This window comes from Danio rerio, chromosome 1 (genome assembly GCF_049306965.1).
Source record: "Danio rerio strain Tuebingen ecotype United States chromosome 1, GRCz12tu, whole genome shotgun sequence".
NCBI classification, from domain to species: domain Eukaryota; kingdom Metazoa; phylum Chordata; class Actinopteri; order Cypriniformes; family Danionidae; genus Danio; species Danio rerio.
The window spans coordinates 56525001-56545355 of record NC_133176.1 but is presented as its reverse complement, the minus strand read 5'-3'; the positions used below and the strand labels follow the sequence as shown (position 1 = coordinate 56545355).

At 39.7% G+C, this 20355-nt stretch overlaps 1 protein-coding gene and 1 long non-coding RNA gene across 35 annotated transcripts in view; one reads left to right on the top strand and one right to left on the bottom strand.

The window, feature by feature from the left end:
* Positions 1–20355, bottom strand: part of inpp4b (inositol polyphosphate-4-phosphatase type II B) — a 405814-nt gene that overhangs the window by 41440 nt on the left and 344019 nt on the right. For 31 of the 34 annotated variants that reach the window (XR_012382279.1, XR_012382281.1, XM_073906014.1 and 28 more), the window contains 2 exons: positions 19507–19758; positions 17349–17487 (listed from right to left, as the gene is read on the bottom strand). Coding sequence is in view for 32 of the 34 variants with exons in the window: in XM_073906014.1 (XP_073762115.1) it covers positions 17349–17487; positions 19507–19758 (391 nt within the window). In the remaining 2 variants the exon portion in view is untranslated. Of the gene's footprint in view, positions 1–14590; positions 14772–17348; positions 17488–19506; positions 19759–20355 lie in introns of those variants that run through there. The other 3 variants (XM_073906098.1, XM_073906103.1, XM_073906108.1) reach the window with 1 other exon arrangement.
* Positions 991–7021, top strand: LOC137495826 (uncharacterized). The gene is made up of 2 exons (XR_011015824.2): positions 991–1173; positions 4997–7021. It is a non-coding gene; the product is annotated as an uncharacterized lncRNA (long non-coding RNA).

Below are 20355 nucleotides of genomic sequence, written 5' to 3'. Positions count from 1 at the left end.
TGTTTAGAAATGTGTTTAAGAAATCTTCTCTCCGTTAAACAGAAATTGTGGAAAAAAATAATAATTAATAACTAATAATTCTGACTTCAACTGTTTGCGTGTACATGTATGCTTTTATCTGAATATATATTTGTTGTTTATTTTGCTTTATTTGTCTAAATATTTAGACTAAATATTTATTTAGATATATTGTATAAATATTTAGACAATATATATGTTTGTGAAGCGCTTTGAGTTGCGTGTATGTAGGAAAAGTATATACAAATAACATTTATTATTATAATTATTATTATTGTTATTATTATTATTACCCGTCATCAACTAAAGCATTTAAATACAATAGAAATTATATTAATATTAATAATTACAGTAGTTTTTTTGTAATTGTTTAAGCTTTAACTGTAAAAATATAAGAGTTAATTTTGTTGTCGATCCTAAATTTACAATCACAAAAAAGTGATTAAAAGGTGGAAAAAATCCATATGGCAAAGAAAAATGCCAGTCAAGTATTGCAGTCAGCATAAAACATGTAAAGAGTTTAGATGCCGTTGTAATGGAAATTCATTTTTAGATGAGCTTTATATGTTAGAAACTTGTCTAAGACTCATTATTAAATGTGTGTGTATCTGTGTTCTCCATATGTTCATCATAAAACCTATGTGTACATTTTTATAGATAACTATGTTTCTTTAGGTGAAAGCTTTTTCATTATCCTAAGAAGGATGTGTGGTTGTTATGAGCATATCGCACGAACAGCAGAAGACGCCTGACGTAATTGTAGATGAGGCCTTATTGAGAGTTGACCTCGTAAGCAGTACAAACCAGATAAAAGGGTGAACACACTTGACTTCAGTATCTCACTCTGCAGAAACTGTTGTTGCTGTATGACTGTGATCTTTGTAAAGAATAAAACTTGTAAAAGACATCCCGGGTAAGACTTTGTTTCTTGACCACTGAGAGCCTCCTTAGAGAAAATAGCCACTACAATTTGGTGTCAGAATAGTGGGATGTCTTGGAGGAACTTTTCCGGACCCTGCGGACGGTGACTGATCATCCTGGGAATTCGTGTCACAGCCCTGCCCCGCAATTGAGGGTTGAGGGGCCGACCGCCGGGCTCGGAGGGGGATCCCACTGACATCTGGGAAAAGAACTCAGTGGCATCTGAACTCTCTGGTAAGAAACAAATTCTTTGTTAATTGTTAAAAAAGGAAATTTAACAAGTTTTGGGTACTTGATTATTGTGATCAAAAATAATTAGAAGGGTTTTTACTGCAAAGATCTGTCTCTGTGGGATAGCGGCGTGATTAATGAAAGTGAGATCGGACATCGGGCGGAGATCGAGATCGTTGTTACAAGTGAGATCTGGCGTTTAGCTGAGATCAAGACCTTATACAAGTGAGATCTGGCGTTTAGCTGAGATCAAGACCTTATACAAGTGAGATCTGGAGTTTAGCTGAGATCAAGACCTTATACAAGTGAGATCTGGCGCATGTCTAAGATCAAGACCTTTTTAATACGTTCGGCTAGCTAACTGCGATTTACTCCCGGGAGGGGGTTGAAATCAGGGGGCTGTACAATTTACTTCCAAAAAGAAGCTGAAATCCAGGCTGTGCGATTTACTTCCAGAAGGAGGTTGAAATCAGGGGCCGGGCGATTTACTTCTAAAAGGAAAGTGAAATTGTGTGCCACGAGAAATAGAGCTGGAAAGCTTAACTTGTCGATTTTAGGTGAAAAATCGAAATCTGTTGGAGACGTCCGACAGATTAATAGGTACCGACAAAGTCCAGGGGAAGTTTTTACCAGCATGGGGACGTCTCAAAACAAAAGATATAGGAAAACTAATAAAGTATCACAAGTTTCTGAGGGAAAGGGAATGTTGAGTGTTACTAGGTTAAACAAATTGAAAGAGTTGATTGAGAAGGCAGAAGGAAAAGCAGTTTGTTTTTGTGAAAGGAATGTGTGTGTGTGTCGTGTGGAGACATTGTTGATTGTTGGCTCAAAAAGGCAGATAAGAGGCAACGAGGAAAATGCTGCTGAGGCAGCTGGCATTTAGGGAAGAGAACAAAGAAGTGTCATGTAGGGAAAAGAATAAAGGAGATAAAGTGAAGGAAAAGCAAGTGAAAAATGTGAAAGTGTGAATGAAAGATTAATTAGCATTACTAATCTTTTCTATACATCTGTTTCCATTCATGTACCGCCGTACCATCACTATCCCGTGGCTGAGCTGCGAGCCCTGAGAACTGACCCAGACCTCAACTGCTACTGTCCCAGAAGACCTCCGACCGCACCAACGAAATTCCCACCTCGAGCGAGTGGAGGACATCTGTTTGAACTGGAGAAATGGACATTTAACGGACATTCTGCTGTGTGCTCAACATGCTGAAGACAAGCTGACAGTGAAGCAAGAACAAGACAAGAAGAAAGCAGAAAGGCAGCTGTGCATGGCTCTGATACAAGTGGCCAACCAAAGATCCAACCAAGACCTGACAACCAAAGATATCGCAAGTTCAAAGACGACAAAGGTGTCAAGGGTGAGAAAGATACCAGAAGATGGAGAAACTGGAATGTGACGGATGGCGATGAAATCTACAGAGCCTGTGGGGTACGTGACGAAAAACTGTACCAAATGTCTGCGCTTGCCACCGAGATGGACTTTTGGTCAAGGATTGACCCGAAAGGCGCAAACCAACAACGGAGCTGATGTTCGGAGAGGGAAGAGCAGAATGGAGAGGGTCTGGGCAAGCAGCCAACAGCTACAGTAAAGGGAAGTGAACATTTTTTACTAACATGTTTAAATGCAGACACATTTTTATACACACATATTCACATACACTGATATACTGGCTCTCTGCAATGAAGAAAAAGCTTGCATTTCCCACTGTAATTTTGATCACAGTAATGTTGATCATTTTTCTGATGAAATGGCATTGTTTTTTGATAATGAAGCATTTTTAATAAGCCAAAATATTTTTTGTTGATTGAGACCACTTTGGTTGAGTTTCTAGCTGATAGTGGAGCTAGCAGATCTTGCATACGACCATGTGACCTGCAGTGTGAAATACCTCTATCAAACAAATTTCACAAGTCTCTGTCTGCATCTGGTCATACAGTGATCGAGCGATTTACAGCTCCGCTGACCTGTGAGACAGAGGGGGGTAACATTTTCAGACATGCATTTGTTTGTTCACCAAAATGCCCCGTTCCCATCCTCGGAAGGGACATTTTGTGTAAACTAAACTTGATTTTAACGGCAGATTCCTCTGGTGTGAGAGTGATTGAAGGGGAGGAATTTTGTTGTTTACAAATTGAATCACAAGAGCCGAAGTGGGCCTATGAATGGCTCATTGAAGTAAATGAATGGGCTAATTCAATTTGCAAATTGGCTAAAGAACGTGTTAAACCTTTTGACAGTGATATAATGTCTCCTGGTGAACTGCATTGTACATCACATGTCGTAATTTACAAATGAGGGATTTGAGAAAGCTTGGTTTGAGACAAATGTGAATGAAACGTTGATTTTAGAGAAAATGTACTGAAAGGATAGTCTGTGTGCAGTTTCAGTGTCCCTGTCAGAAAAGCAGTGTTCATTCTATCTCATGTCAGCACAGGCTGTGCCTCACATATCAGTTTGCAAGGGTAAACAACAATCTTGTTTAACAGCACTTGAACAGGTGTGTACACCACAACCTGACCTCTCTGACGAACCACTTGAAAATTGTGACAATGTCCTCTTTGTGGATGGTTCAGCGTTCAAAGATCTACAAACAGGCCAGAATAAGGTTGGTTACGCTGTAACAACCGAATTTGATGTGATGGCTTCTGGTAAATCACCAGGGCACTATTCGGCACAGGCCGCAGAGCTCGTGGCGTTGACAGAGGCATGTAAATTGATGGCAGAAAAAGAAGCTACTATTTACACTGACTCTAGTTATGCATTTGGGGTAGCTCATGATTTCGGGGCAACTCATGATTTTGGGGCTCTGTGGAAACACAGAAAATTTATAAAGTCTGATGGTCGACCGATACTCCATGCTCCTTTAGTGGCAGCGCTGCTGGATGCGATTTTACTACCTGACAAACTGGCCATTTGTAAATGCGCAGCGCACACTAACAACAAAGATTCTGTTTCTGCAGGTAACTCCAAAGCAGACGCAGCAGCAAAAGTCGCGGCGTCCCGAGACGAGGACAACTCTGAATGTTCTTTGCTATCTGTTGATAATGACAATGACGTGTGTTCTTCTTTGCAGGAGAATGTGTCAAAAACAGCAATGGTTGCGCAAATGAATGAACTGTGGTTCACAAAGGGGTTCACTACATTTGCGGACAATTCCTGTAGGCGATGTGTAAATTGCAACACACATAATGTGGCCAGAGCGATAAAGGTTCCACTATCATCTCATCCACCTCCAACGGGGCCTTTTGAATATTTGATGATGGATTTCATTGAATTGTCCCCATGCAATGGGAAAAGGTACTGTTTGGTGATGGTTGACATGTGGTCAAAGTGGGTTGAAGTTTTTCCAACCTCAAAACAAGATTCGGCTGCGGTAGCAAAAGCGTTACTGACTGAAATGGTGCCGAGATGGGGAATACCACAAAAAAATAAGCTCAGATAATGGTACTCATTTTGTTAATGAAGCAATCAAACAAGTGGGCCAATATTTGGAAATTGATTTGAGAACACATTGCAGTTACCATTCAGCTTCAGGCGGAGCTGTTGAGAGAGAAAATGGTATTGTGAAAAAAACAAATTGGCAAAATGTTGTGAAGACACAGGGCTTACATGGGTTCAAGCTCTACCCATTGTCCTGATGTACATGAGAATGAGAAAAAGATCAAAAATGAATTTGAGCCCGTTTGAAATTGTCTTTGGCAGACCACCGCGTGTAGGTGTGAATGGGGGTAAACAGCAGCTGCCCTCAACAGATGTGTGTGAGGAGACATGTTGAATTACTGTAAAGAAATGTCTCATGGGTTGTCCAATGTTTGTGTGCAGGTAAAGGCTGCATTGGGGAAGGCAGCTGACAGACCACTACACAATCTGAGGCCTGGCGATTTCGTGGTGATAAGGGACCTGAGGAGAAAGAGCTGGAGAGCGAAACGTTGGCTGGGTACATATTCAAGTGTTACTGACCACTGAGACAGCGGTGAAGGTCGCGGAGCGGGCGACGTGGGTGCACGCTGGGCACTGCAGGAAAATTCCACCACCTGAGGAGGATTCTGCGAGGGAGTAGGAGAGAAAGAGGGGCTCTGAAGTTGTCTGAAGGAAAACAGCAGGCTGATATCTGAGTGAAGCAAGGTCACAGCTGGGGAGAAACAACAACAAAGTCAAGAGGTGTGTGTGTGAAACAGTAACTTCTGAATACAACACCAAGCAGCAATCAGACGGAGGAGAAGGCAACCAAAAGAGAGGTGAATAAGCTGTGCTTGACCATCACATTAAGGGTCTGAAGATGGACGAAAAGATTGCTGGCATCCATTCTGTGTGCAAGGAATGTGTGGTCTGAGGAGAACAACACTGGCATTGCTGCTAGTGTCACCTTAATTAACCTGATTACAACAAAACATTACTGGCGTTGTAGTTGATATGAGATTGGCCGTAAAAGTGCCTAAGAAAGCCAACAACTCCTGACTAGATTGGCTATCGTTTAAATGGGGAACCTGGATCTAGTGGGCCTTTACTGTAGTTTTACCTATAGTGGGGGTGGGTCTAGTGTTATTGTGTTGTCTGCCATGTATTTTCAGATTTATATCATGGTCAGTGGGCAGACTGATTACATCTACAACATCCCTTCAGATGGTAAAGATGGCTGTCAACAAAGAGGGTATGAATATTGATATGGGGGATGAATTTGATTATGATTTTGATGATAGCAGCAGCTATGTGGACATGAACAAAGAAAACCCGTAAACAGATTAAGAACAGATTTAGGTGACGGCTGTTACTTAATCGAGAAAATGTTAATGGATCTGACTTTTTGTTAGAATTTTGAAGACGACTATTTGCTTGCTTACATGTATTTTTGGGTCTATCCAAAGAAAAACAGCAAACTGCATGAGTTGTATGTTCTGTAACAAGTCTTAAAAGAGTGATCATTTGCATGAAAATCGAGAGAAGAGTGTAAATGTGATGTATGTTTAAGAGTACAGAAACAACAACGTGTTCCTATGTTTATGAGTATTATGATTTAATTAACAATGTAGAGGGTTAACTATTTTAATTAACTGACAAATGTTTCTGAATTTTGTTGTGTAAAATCAATCAATAGTGTGCAAATAACAGGCAATTTCTGTGATTGAAACCTCTGAGGGGTGACTGAGGGTCTGACTTCGGTCAGGAGCGCAATAACAGTGAATATTCGTTTAGCCCGGCTCCCAGGGAAGAGGGATGTTTTGAAAAGTAAATCTTAATGGGGAAACTATATTAAGAAGAGGGTTTGAACATCTCTAGTGTATTAATGTGTGCAGAAACCTGTTAAATGATTTGTGTAACCAGTGTGATTAATATAATTGGGATGATTTTTTTTGTAATCAGCATGATCAATATAATCAGAATGTGATTTATAACTAGTGTGATTTTAGAAAAGATGAAAAAAATGAATTTGATGATGAGTTATCAATGAATAATACAAAGAGAGGAATTGTAATGGAAATTAATTTTTAGATGAGCTTTATATGTTAGAAACTTGTCTAAGACTCATTATTACATGTGTGTGTATCTGTGTTCTCCATATGTTCATCATAAAACCTATGTGTACATGTTTATAGATAACTATATTTCTTTAGGTGAAAGCTTTTTCATTATCCTAAGAAGGATGTGTGGTTGTTATGAGCATATCGCACGAACAGCAGAAGACGCCTGACGTAATTGTAGATGAGGCCTTATTGAGAGTTGACCTCGTAAGCAGTACAAACCAGATAAAAGGCTGAACACACTTGACTTCAGTATCTCACTCTGCAGAAACTGTTGTTGCTGTATGACTGTGATCTTCTTTGTAAAGAATAAAACTTGTAAAAGACATCCCGGGTAAGACTTTGTTTCTTGACCACTGAGAGAGCCTCCTTAGAGAAAATAGCCACTACACCGTCAACAATTTTCCTCTAATATGAGCATTTATTTCAGGCTCCTGTGTGTGTGTGTTCAGTAATATCTTGTTTATGGCAAAGATTAAGCCCTTTTCCCGGTCTTTAAACGGAAATAACTCAACATAAACAAAGGAGGCAGAGAAAAATTGTCATTTTCGAGAAAATTTTTAGAAGGCACTTAGAGGTTTTTTCATCTGAACTCGTGTATATACTTGCCTAATGCAAACCTAAATTTCATGTAATTTAATAGTCATGTAAATTATGTAATCTTCTGATTTTTGAAGAAATTTCAACCATTCTGTCCATGCTGAATCTGATTCCCATCTTACAAATAACAGATATTATTTATTTCTCCTCAATCACTTGGTTAGTTCCATTGAATTATTAGTATTCGCATTGGATTATTCAATGCAATACCAAAAGCTTCACAATCTACCATGAGTAGTTTTTTATTATGATCTACAGTTCAATCTAAATGATGTGATTGTTTGTTTATCAGCTCCAAGTCTCTATCCATGCGGTGTATGAACAAGCCCACCCGCTGCTGAGATCACGATGCAATTAAAATGTGCCCAGAATAAAGCGGATCAGAATAAGCTGTGTTTAATGCCTGTCTGTTTGTTATCTAAATTACAAACTAAGAGGCCTCAAGTCTTTATCACAGTTCCGAGCGCCTCAAAACAAACAGGTCTGATTTCTGGGCCACTGGAAATCCTCATTTGGAGTACACAAAAACATCCTACGCCAGGAAATTTACTACTGACAGCTGCTTTTTAACAACAGCTGTTTTGATAGTACAATTTTAGAGTTCAGTAAACACCATCTTGTACCGTAACTTAAAATACTACACAGATTTTTTTGCTGAGATCTCACACATTATACGCATTTTTTTCCATCACATTACAGTGCATATGGAAAGCATTTATAGCACTTCACTTTTTCCACATTATTTTTTATGTTACAGCCTTATTCCAAAACGGATTAAATTAATTGATTTCCTCAAAATTCTACACACAATACCCCATAATGACAAGCTGAAAAAAGACTTTTTGAAATTGTTGCAAATTTATTAAAGATAAAAACCCCTGAAAAATCCCATGTACATCAGTATTCACAGCCTTTGCTTAATACTTTGTTGATGCACCTTTGGCATCAATTACAGCCTCAAGTCTTTTTGAATATGATGCCACAAGCGTGGCGCATCTGTCTTTGGGAATTTCCTCTTTGCAGTATCTCTCAAGCTCTATCAGGTTGGATGGGAAGCGATGGTGTATGGCCATTTCCAGATTTCTCTAGAGATGTTTAATAGGATTTAGGTCTTGGCTCTGGCTGGGCCACTCAAGGACATTCAGCGAGTTGTTGTGAAGCCACTCCACTGATATTTTTTCGGTGTGTTTTGGGTCACTGTCCTGCTTGAAGATGAACCGTCGCCCCAGGATGTCTCTGTACATTGCTGCACTCATCTTTCCCTCTATCCTGACTAGTCTTCCAGTTCTTGCTGCTTAAAAATATCCCTACAGCATGATGCTGCCACCACCATGCTTCACTGAGGGATAATATTATCCTGGTGTTGAGCGGTGCCTGGTTTTCTCCAAATGTAACGTCTGGCATTCACTCCAAAGAGTTCAATTTTAGTCTCATCAGACCAGAGAATTTAGTTTCTTATGGTCTGAGAGTCCTTTTGGCAAATTCCAGTCGGGGAGTGTCTTCTGTCTGGCCACTCTACCATACAGGCCTGGTTGGTGGATTGCTGCACAGGTGGTTGTCCTTCTGTAAGGTTCTCCTCTCTCCACAGAAGAACGCTGGAGCTCAGACAGAGTGACCATCAGGTTATTAAACACCTCCCTGACTAAAGCCCTTCTCCTCCGAACACTCAGGTTAGATGGCCGGCCAGCTCTAGGAAGAGTCCTGGTGGATCCAAACATCTTTTACTTAAGGATGATGGAGGCCGCTGTGCTCATTGGAACTTTCAGAGTAGAGGAATGTTTTCTGTAACCTTCCTCAGCCTTGTGCCTTGAGACGATCCTGTCTCGGAGGTCTAAAGACAATTCCTTTGTCTTCATGCTTGGTTTGTGCTTTGACATGCACTGTCAACCCTGGGCCCTTAAATAGACAGGTGTATGCCTTCTCAAATCATGTCCAATCAACCTAATTGACCACAGGTGAACTCCAATGAAGCTGCTGAAACATCAAGAATGATCAGTGGAAACAGAATGTACCTCAATTTAGAGCTTCACGCCAAAGGCTGTAAATACTGATGTACAGGTGATTTTACAGGTTTTTTATTTTTAATAAATTTGCACCAATTTCAAAAACTCTTTTTCCACATTTTCATTATGGGGTTTTGTGTGTAGAATTTTGAGGAAATAAACAAATTGAATCCATTTTGGAATAAGGATGTAACATAAAAAATGTGGAAAAAGTGAGGCGCTATTTAAGAAAGCCTGCTAGCATGTTCAGACAGCTGCTAATCTCCTCCTAACATCAGCATTAGGTGTCATATTGAGTGGCTTGTTAAATTTCACAGGCACCAGCTTGTTTTTCATCATTTGTCACTGAGCTCGGTTAAAATAAATCAATTGTTATTTAAGACATGAGAAAAGCGCTTCTTTACCTGTTTAATCTACAATCTAGATCTACCTTTTATGTTTATGCGAACAATCCGTGTGTGAATATGTTCTGCGTTAGTCATCAAATATTTGGCAGCATTATGCTTATTTGAGTGACTTCTTTTTAATGGCCTCGTCTCGCTTAAAAGTCAAGTTGAATATCCTGGTTCCCACACAGGGTGTATTCGCACTGTTGATCTGAATTATTGTGTTTATGTTTATTTATTTTTATTTTGTTGCTGTGCATGACACCAGACATCTACCTGAACTGGTCGAACGTCATGCCTTTGAATGAAGATTAATTCATTGAGCCACGTAAGGCATTCAAGGACAGACACAATGACAATTGATACAATACATCGCATGTGATGTTGACATTGTTGCACAGAATGTAAATACTGCACTTAAAGGGCACCTATGATGGAAATCATCTTTTGTAAGCTGTTTGGACAGAACTGTGTGCAGGTATAGTGTGTCCACAGTCATATTGGGGTGATATAAAGACACTAAGTCTCTTTTTTTCAATTTCATGATTTTAAAATAGTATTCAAATCCCTCCCATTTTAAGGTCAACCACAACGTGACGTAGGAGTGCAGTTTTCCCTGCTCACCAAATTGATTGAGAGCCGTAAATTAACATGTCCCCGTAGTAATGTGTTTAATTATATCAACAAGACAGGACGTGCGCAAAGAAACCGGAATCTGTTGAGCTCTCTGTGATCATCAATCAGCATCAAATGTGATCACGAATGAGTTTCACAAGTTTAACATGTTTGTAAAACAGAGCATGTTTGTAATAAATTACAGCGATTTACTATCTATATCACCACATCCGCATGTCAATAAATTATAGACACTTTAATTCCGGTTTGTGGACGTGAAATCAGGTTTAATTTGTACATTAACATAAAGGATATCCATAGAGAAGTGAATATTGACCTGTGTCCCGTAACACTTGAATGCAAAAACATTGCAAAGTTAGATGCGCATGCTGTATGTGTGTGTGTCTGCTGATTGTGTGTGTGTGCGTGCGTGACAAATACATCAAATAATCATTAGAAAAATTGTTATATTAGTATTTCTCACAAATGTTAAGTGAGATCTGCTTCCTTTATGTCTGTCACTGTGCTGTTTATCTGACAAAGCTATGGCGGAGATTAATGCTGAGTTCAGGCTTGATTGTAACCCCGATTTTGACTCACCGACAGGCTTTAAGAAATCGCCGACAAATGCCAGAAGTCACAGGCAAATTGATGCTCGTGCACGTGAGTAACAATCACACTGTTTGAATTATCAAAGATGCGATCTGAGAGAATGGCAGATGTGTCGTCGATGCCTGTGAGATATTTGGCGAGCTAAATATCTGGAGCTGTCGGAGATTCAAATCATGCCTTAAGAAATTTTGACGGAAAATAACATCGGCGTTCGCCTACAGCCAATGAGAGAGCAGCATTCACTTGTGTGTGTGTGTGTGTGTGTGTGTGTGTACCCGCTGGCCAGCGGGAGGCTGAGGGAGAAGTTTAAAGCGCTCATTGTCTGTAGTTTGGACAAAGTTGTCGGCAGCTCTTCCTATTGTAAAGTCATGTAATGTGAAAGCCCTTGTCGCCGATCCATCTTGCAGTGTAAACAAAGCAGCAACAAAACGCTAGCCCGGACAGTCATGCAGTGTGAAAACATCGGTGACACGACTACTTTGAAAATCATGCAGTCTGATCTCGGCATAAGGCACGCTCTGACAGAGACCGGATAACGGTGGGCGCGGAGAACCAGCATTAAAAGCACAGGCAACAAAAACAGCTACAATGTGGTCAGAGCAGAAAATGTCAATATTCTGAAACAGAGTATATACAGGAATTCTAAAGATAATTTCAATACCCTTTTAAAGACCTTCTCAGAATATTTTAAGACATCACCACCACTTCAAGTTCTAATCAGTATCAAACTTTTAACTTATATGATATATATAATTTATAATTATAAATATATAACTATAAATATATAAACGTATATATAGCTTATATATATATAAACGCACACACACATACACATGCAATGTCAGATTTTGCATTCTTGATTGTTGCTGGTTTTCCCTGTTGGGAGGAGGTCAAATGTGTCATTTTTACTATTGATCAAAAGTTACAGTGCAAAAAAAGCCTAGTTTCTGTCTTTTATATGGAGTTATATGAAGTATAGTGTGTGTGTGTGTGTGTGTGTGTGTGTGTGTGTGTGTTTTGAGAGTGTAAGAGAGATCTTTGCACCCTTATCTTGATATGTCTATAAAAATCAAAATAAGCCACTCAGCTCTTGGTAAACGTAGTAAGTGTATTGATGCACACACTATTATCTGATGTTATACTCCACAGAACTCCATATAAAAGCCAGGGCATCCTAAAGGGTTAATCAATGCTTTCAACTGATGATCAACCATAAAATTACAGATAATACCTCTTCCCAAGGAAAACCACCAACAATCAAAAATGCATGATTATATGCGGTCATGCCTTTGCAATCAAACAGTGTGGCTATAATGGAGGTCAAAAGGGCAAAAACAGCCAGCAACATAATGAAAGTGTAGTCAGTTTGAACAATACACGAGGGTTAAATCTGCAAAACGTCAAGAACTGGCTTAAATAAGAGTTCAGAACCTCAAAAGCATAACTGCTGTTTCATTTTAAATATAAGAGTGTGCAGCTGGTGTCCACGTGGTGGCAGCATTGGCTCTGCTAAAACAAGGCTTGTGCAGTTTCTCTGCTTGTCATGTCTTGTATTTTTCACTCTCCACACTTTAAAAGCACTGAGTGTCAGAAGTTACCTTTAACTACTCCTGTCTGACAGGAAATCTGTGAACGCTGCTAATATTCATCTCTCGACCGACAGATCTGACATATGTGCTTGAGGAGTGGGTGAAAAAAAAGAGGAGTGGGTGGTTATTAAAGTGTGAAGAAAATGTACAGCCTGCAAAAAAAAAAAAAGTCTCACAGAGAATTAAAAGTGGAATTTTTTGCCATCAGAAGCGTTTCTAGGACTCCTAAAGTTGGCAATAAATGAGAAATATTATGAGGGAAAAAGCACATGTTTGTGACCTGCACAGCTGAATACAGCTTTATATACAGTTATTCGCCCTTGCCCTACAAATATTTCCCAAATTATGTTAAACAGATTCAGAAATTTTTCACAGTATTCATTTTTTCATTTTCTTATCGGCTTAGTCCCTTTATTAATCCAGGGTCGCCACAGCGGAATGAACCTTCAACTTATCCAGCAAGTTTTTACGCGGCAGATGCCCTTCCAGCCACAACCCATCTCTGGGAAACACACACACACACACACACACACACTTCAGACAATTTAGCCTACCCAATTCACCTGTACCGCATGTCTTTGGACTGTGGGGGAAACCGGAGCACCCAGAGGAAACCCACGCGAACGCAGGGAGAACATGCAAACTCCACACAAAAATGCCAACTGAGCCGAGGATCGAACCAGCGACCTTCTTGCTGTGAGGCGAACGTGCTACCCACTGCGCCACTGCGTCGCCCCTTCACAGTATTTCCTATAATATTTTTTCTTCTGGAAAAAGTCTCATTTGTTTTATTTTGGCTAGAATAAAAGCAGTTTTTTAATATTTTTAAGCACCATTTTAAGGTCAATATTACTAGCCCCCTTAGGCAATATTTTATTCCGATTGTCACCAAAGCTGCTGCACTGTTGGTCATGGGGGTGTGGAGAGTAAGAGACTGATTCCATTGACGCTCCAGGGACAGACGAGTCTTCGCTGAGGCCAGCTTCCAGCCTCCACTGCTGAGACTGCAGCTCTGCACAAGACTTTTGGCCAGCGGAGAAATTAAAATGGTCGTGCCGAACTGAGTCTGGTTCTATCAAGGTTTTTTTTCTTTGCTCTCCTATTGCTGAAATTTTTTTTCCCTCTCCGCTGTCGCCACTGTCTTGCATGGTTCAGGATCTGAACAGCTACTCATCGATAAATTTACTCTTCAGTGTTTGGACTCTTAATAATGACTTCAAACCACACTGAACTGAGCTAAACTGAACTGAACTTAAACACTAAAACTGACCTACCCTGATCCAGTTACTATGACCATTTATGTGAAGCTGCTTTGACACACATTTTAAAAGCGCTATACAAATAAAGCTGAATTGAAATGAATCACCAGCACTTGAACCCTTTAAATGCCACTTATAAATTCACTTATCTAGTCAAATAATAGGGGCTGCCATCATGGCGAAGATAAAAGAAATCAGGGGTGGATTTAGGCAATAAATAAGGTAAGTGGCCGCTTAGGCTCCCCGAAATAAATACCTAGAAGTATAAATTGTACCTCTAAATTATTTTTAACATCATATTTTATATGATGAGGGTTTAAAAAAATTAAAGTTGAACATAATTACTACATGTGCACAAATGTGTCCCCCACACACAATCATGGAGCAGTCCTGCAGTAAAATCAGGTAAAGATTTAGTTTTAAAATTGAAAAAGTTGATTCATTCATTTATTTTTCAGTGTAGTCCTTTTATTAATCTGGGGTCACCACGGTGGAATAAACCGCCAACTTATCCAGCAAATGTTTTACGCAGCGGATGCCCATCTGGTGAAATTGTATTCATTTCGCAACATATATCACAAAATAACACATACCTTCCAGCTGCAACCCATCACTGGGAAACATCCATACACACTCATACACAAAGCATGGCAACGAAATGATACGTTATACTTTTCCTTTTCTTGATACCTTCTTTAAGCAATTAATTAATCATTCAAGCAGCCATCTGGTATATTTGATAGATTATTTTAGCATTTAACTTAAAATTTAATGGGTCATTACAGCTTTTGATGAATAATTTGGGCATTTATTGCTAGTGTTTTATTCAGAAATGAGGGTTTAATTTGCTTTATTTGTTACACTTTCTTCTTAGTTTGGTTTACTGAGATAACGCAGCATTTCAAAGTGAGTAAAAGTGTCGTCTCATTGGTGAATCTGTTAACGTGCCTCTGCATCATCCATCAAGACTGACAAGTGTGATCTGCAGGCTTATTGTGGCTTTATCTGTAGCTGCTGTGACACACACACACACACACACACACACACACACACACACACACACACACACACACACACACACACAACAAATGCAGCCATCATTTACACTGCAGCTTTTACATTTAATTTAACATTTTATTATATTACATATGACATATAGGGTTATAATACAAATAGAGAATTGTGCTATCACACAATATTTTAAGACATAGAAGCACTCTGGTTTTCAGCTTTGATGACTGATGTTCTCACTCACATAATCAGATACTGCCCTTACATATAAAAAAATCAGCTGCTTTTATATAGCACTAGCATATTCTTTTATAGCCTCTTTGAACAGCAGATGGCACTCTAGATTAGTTTTGAACAGTAGATGGTGCTCTAGGCAGTGACTTAGACTAGTTTTAAACAGCAGACAGTGCTCTATAGGCTAGTTTTGAACAGCAGATAGCACTCTAGATTAGTTTTGAACAGCCAACCGTGCTCTAGGTGGTGATCTAGACTAGTTTTAAACAGAAGACAGTGCTCTAGGCTGTGATCTAGATTAGTTTTAAATAGCAGCTGGTACTCTAGGCTAGTTGTGAAAAGCAGATTGTGCCCTAGGTTAGTTTTGAACAGCAGACGGTGCTCTAGGTTAGTTTTGAACAGCAGATTGTGCTCTAGGTTAGTTTTGAAAAGCAGACGGTGCTCTAGGTTAGTTTTGAACAGCAGATTGTGCTCTAGGTTAGTTTTGAAAAGCAGATTGTGCTCTAGGTTAGTTTTGAACAGCAGATTGTGCTCTAGGTTAGTTTTAAACAGCAGATGGTGCTCTAGGTTAGTTTTGAAAAGCAGATTGTGCTCTAGGTTAGTTTTGAACAGCAGATTGTGCTCTAGGTTAGTTTTAAACAGCAGACGGTGCTCTAGGTTAGTTTTGAACAGCAGACGGTGCTCTAGGTTAGTTTTGAACAGCAGATTGTGCTCTAGGTTAGTTTTGAACAGCAGACAGTGCTCTAGGTTAGTTTTGAACAGCAGATTGTGCTCTAGGTTAGTTTTAAACAGCAGATGGTACTCTAGGTTAGTTTTGAACAGCAGATTGTGCTCTAGGTTAGTTTTGAACAGCAGATTGTGCTCTAGGTTGGTTTTGAAAAGCAGATTGTGCTCTAGGTTAGTTTTGAACAGCAGATTGTGCTCTAGGTTAGTTTTGAACAGCAGACGGTGTTCTAGGTTAGTTTTGAAAAGCAGATTGTGCTCTAGGTTAGTTTTGAAAAGCAGATTGTGCTCTAGGTTAGTTTTGAACAGCAGACGGTGCTCTAGGTTAGTTTTGAACAGCAGACGGTGCTCTAGGTTAGTTTTGAACAGCAGATTGTGCTCTAGGTGGTGATCTAGACTAGTTTTAAACAGAAGACAGTGCTCTAGGCTGTGATCTAGATTAGTTTTAAATAGCAGCTGGTACTCTAGGCTCATTTTGAACAGCAGACAGTGATCTAGACTGTGATTTAGACTTGTTTTGAACTGCAGAAGGTGCCCTGGACTAGCTTTAAACAGAAAATGTTGCTCTAAGCTATTTTTGAACTGCAGATGGCGCTCTATGGTGGTTTTGAACAGCATATGGCACTCTAGGCCAGTTTTGAACATCAGACAGTGCTCTAGAGTAGTTTTGATCAGCAGATGGCACTCTAGGCTAATTTTGAACATCTCTAGGCTAGTTTTGAACAGCAGACAGTGCTCTAGGCTGTGATCTAGGGTAGTTTTGAATAGCAGATGGCGCTATAGGCTAGTTTTGACCAGCAGACGGTGTTCTAGGCTAGTTTTGAACAGCAGATAGCACTCTAGGCTAGTTCTGTTAAGCAGACAGTGCTCTAGGCTAGTTTTGAACAAAAGATGGTGCTCTACGCTAGTTTTGATTAGCAGATGGCACTCTAGGCTATTTTTGAACATCTCTAGGCTAGTTTTAAACAGCAGACAGTGCTCTAGGCTGTGATCTAGGGTAGTTTTGAATAGCAGATGGCGCTATAGGCTAGTTTTGACCAGCAGACGGTGTTCTAGGCTAGTTTTGAACAGCAGATAGCACTCTAGGCTAGTTCTGTTAAGCAGACAGTGCTCTAGGCTAGTTTTAAACAAAAGATGGTGCTCTAGGCTAGTTTTGATCAGCAGATGGCACTCTAGGCTAGTTTTGAACATCTCTAGGCTAGTTTTGAACAGCAGACAGTGCTCTAGGCTGTGATCTAGGGTAGTTTTGAATAGCAGATGGCGCTTTAGGCTAGTTTTGACCAGCAAACGTTGTTCTAGGCTAGTTTTGAACAGCAGATAGCACTCTAGGCTAGTTCTGTTAAGCAGACAGTGCTCTAGGCTAGTTTTGAACAGCAAGCAGACGGCGCTCTAGGCTAGTTTGTTTTGACTATTTATAGAGCACTCATTGAAATACTCTTTGGAAAACCCTTGAAGTGTTACTGGGAGTTTTGTTTTTTTACTTTTATAATATTTTTTTAAATATTGTAATTAATGTCAATGAAGTGACCATATATGGTTACTCGCACTATAATAGGTTAATCAAAGCAATCGCCCCAGTGTGAACTCAGCCTCAGTGTGGTTTGATGTGGGTTTGTGGCGTACCGGGACTGTGTGAGGTGATGACGTCTGCGAGTGTTTGACAGGGTGTTGACTCCTGGTTGTTGTTGTCCTGCTCCTGTAGTTTCTCCACCATGGCAATGACAGAGTTCAAGCTCTTCGCCACACTGGCCCAGACCCTGTCCTAGAGGAGCCAAAGCAGACTTTACTCAAACAACACTAACACAAACATCACACACACATCTAAATCCCAAATCACTCCCAAAATCTTTATGAGGATCTTGATTTAAAGAAGACACACATTAACATGCAATTCAGTGTAACAACAGTTCATAAACCAAAGAATTCATTCTTATTTAGAACAAGAATATGTTTCAGTAATATTAAATGATTAAATGATACTAAATAATCATTGTTACTAGTTTTGCCACTATCCTTTAAATCAGTAGGTTTTACCTATTTTAAAATAATTTTAAATACTTTATATAATTTTTTATTATTTTTTATTATTTTATTTTTTAGTCATATTTATATTATTGGAATTGCAAAGAAAAGCGTTCTTGCAGGACTCCAAGAGTTCATCAAGATTCTTTGCCGTCACCTTCAATGCCTCCTCCTTCATCTTACCCCAGACATGCTCAATAATGTTCATGTCTGGTGACTGGGCTGGCCAATCTTGGAGCACCTTGACCTTCTTTGCTTTCAGGAGCTTTGATATAGAGGCTGAAGTATGAGAAGGAGCGCTATCCTGCTGGAGAATTCACCCTCTCCTGTGGTTTGTAATGTAATGGGCAGCACAAATGTCTTGATACCTCAGGCTGTTGATGTTGTCATCCACTCTGCAGATCTTTCGCACACCCCCATACTGAATGTAACCCTATACCATGACTTTTTCTTCACCAAACTTGACTGATTTCTGTGAGAATCTTGGGTCTATGCAGGCTCCAGTAGGTCTTCTATAGTATTTGTGATGATTGGGATGCAGCTCAACAGATGATTCATCAGAAAAATCCACCTTCTGCCACTTTTACAAATGATCAACTAGAAGTCAAGTTATTATTTGTGTATAGTACACAAATATGAATATGTACAGTATATGGATTTCAAAAGATGACACATCCCTAGCCGCTTGTATTTTGCTTCTGGATCCTTATCGCAGAAACATCCTATCTTCAATCTTAAATTAAGATCTAGACGAGTGAAACAGAATGTATATAGATCGTAATTGAAATTAGACATGCTTATGAAGTCAGCCTGCTGATTCTGGTCTCATTAAAAACACTGTAGAAGAGTCACACACACAAGAACATTACAGACCACAGACACTCAAACTGACAGAAGAAGATGGGTTTCAGATGATGCTCTGCCACAAAAACAAAAATATTTATTTTTCTCTAAAATATTGTCTAAAGCACCAAAAGAGACTTCTGACTTTTAACTTTGACTTTTAACTTTTGGCGTTTAAATCTGAAGCAGGAAGGAAAGAGACAAAAAACAACAATAATATCCTATAATGACAAAGTTCATTGTACCATAAAGAAGAATTATAAGTGTTTAAACACTTGCTGTAGTTATTACGACTGTTCTATGCAAATTTACCAAAGCATCACTTCTAATGTTTCCAAAAAGGAAAGCAATAAGACTGTCAAAGATACTGCCAGAAAACCCTGTTTCTGCAATGAATACTGGGAATATTCAAAGAGTCAGAGATCTTAAAGTCGAGCGAGCTGCAGGATTTCCGTCTTGTGAGCGGCGCTCAAGGGCACACAAGTTATTTTGCCATTGATTAGAGATGCTTGTCTTATCTTGGCCTCTAATCCTCTCCTGTTAGCCATGGTTATGACACACACACACATACACACACTTGAAGGCAATTACATGAGATACACACCACAATTTAACACCCACAATGACTAAACAAACAACACACTCCTAAATATGAGCCTTTAGTTTGTGTCATTCTTTAGTTAACATGCTAAAGGTTTTAGCTAATGCTGCTAATCTTGCATGGCTTTACTGTGTTGCTATGAAGCTATTAGTGACTGCCACAGTGTTTCTATACGGTTTCTAAGGTATCCTGAATGTTTTTAGTGGAAATCCTATGGCGCTCTGTTTTTGTCTAATGTGTCGCTGTGCAGTTTCTAAGGTGTTCAGTGTGCTCTCACTTTCATATAGAATCAGAAAACGTTACAACATCACTTGCCCATTCCTCCTCATCGTACTCTTTATGGTGCGGGATGGAGTCTGAGCGGACAGGAGACGCTTTGCTCTCTTTCAGCGGTGTTTGAGAGCTGTTCACATTATTGCAGACCACATTAGGCTCCTCATTCGGCTCCGGTGGGCTGGACGGTGCAGAAGTCTGACTTTTGCTGACATATCCGGGACGGGCAGCATGTAGCGCTAGGAGGGCGCTCTTCACCAGCTCATCCTTCAGAGCATGAACAAACTGCTCCGTCTGCAGAGAAACACACACACACACAGCTCTTAATAACCAACATTTCATTAAGCCACAGCAGAGCATAAGAGCGTGTGACAGAGATTAAAGGCACGGGGATGAGAAGCGTATCCGAAAACTAATAAGAAGACAAGAGCAAACAGAGATGGCACAGTCGATAGAAAGAGGAGAGCCAAGTATGAAAGAGGAAGCAGAATTAGAGACACAAAAGACACGCTGCTTCTTTCTGAAACAAGGTCTCGGCACAACAACAACAACATATGATTCAATTAATCTTCTGAGTGGCGGCGATATTGAAGAGATATTGCTGGAGAAACAGAAAGAGCGCGACGACTTCATTCACATTTTTATACTTGTAGTGTATCTGTGTATTTCTCTGTATGATTAAAGACACACAATCCATATCAATACACGCATGGGAAAATCTCTCATCAGTGAGGAAACTTTATCTGAGTAGAAACTTTCTAATCTCAAACTTATTTAAGTGTCTAGGAAAAACAGGGTGGATGGACAGATGGATACAGTAGATGGATGGATAAATAAATAGACAAGTGGATAGATGGATGGTTGGATGATGGATGGGTGGATAGATAAATG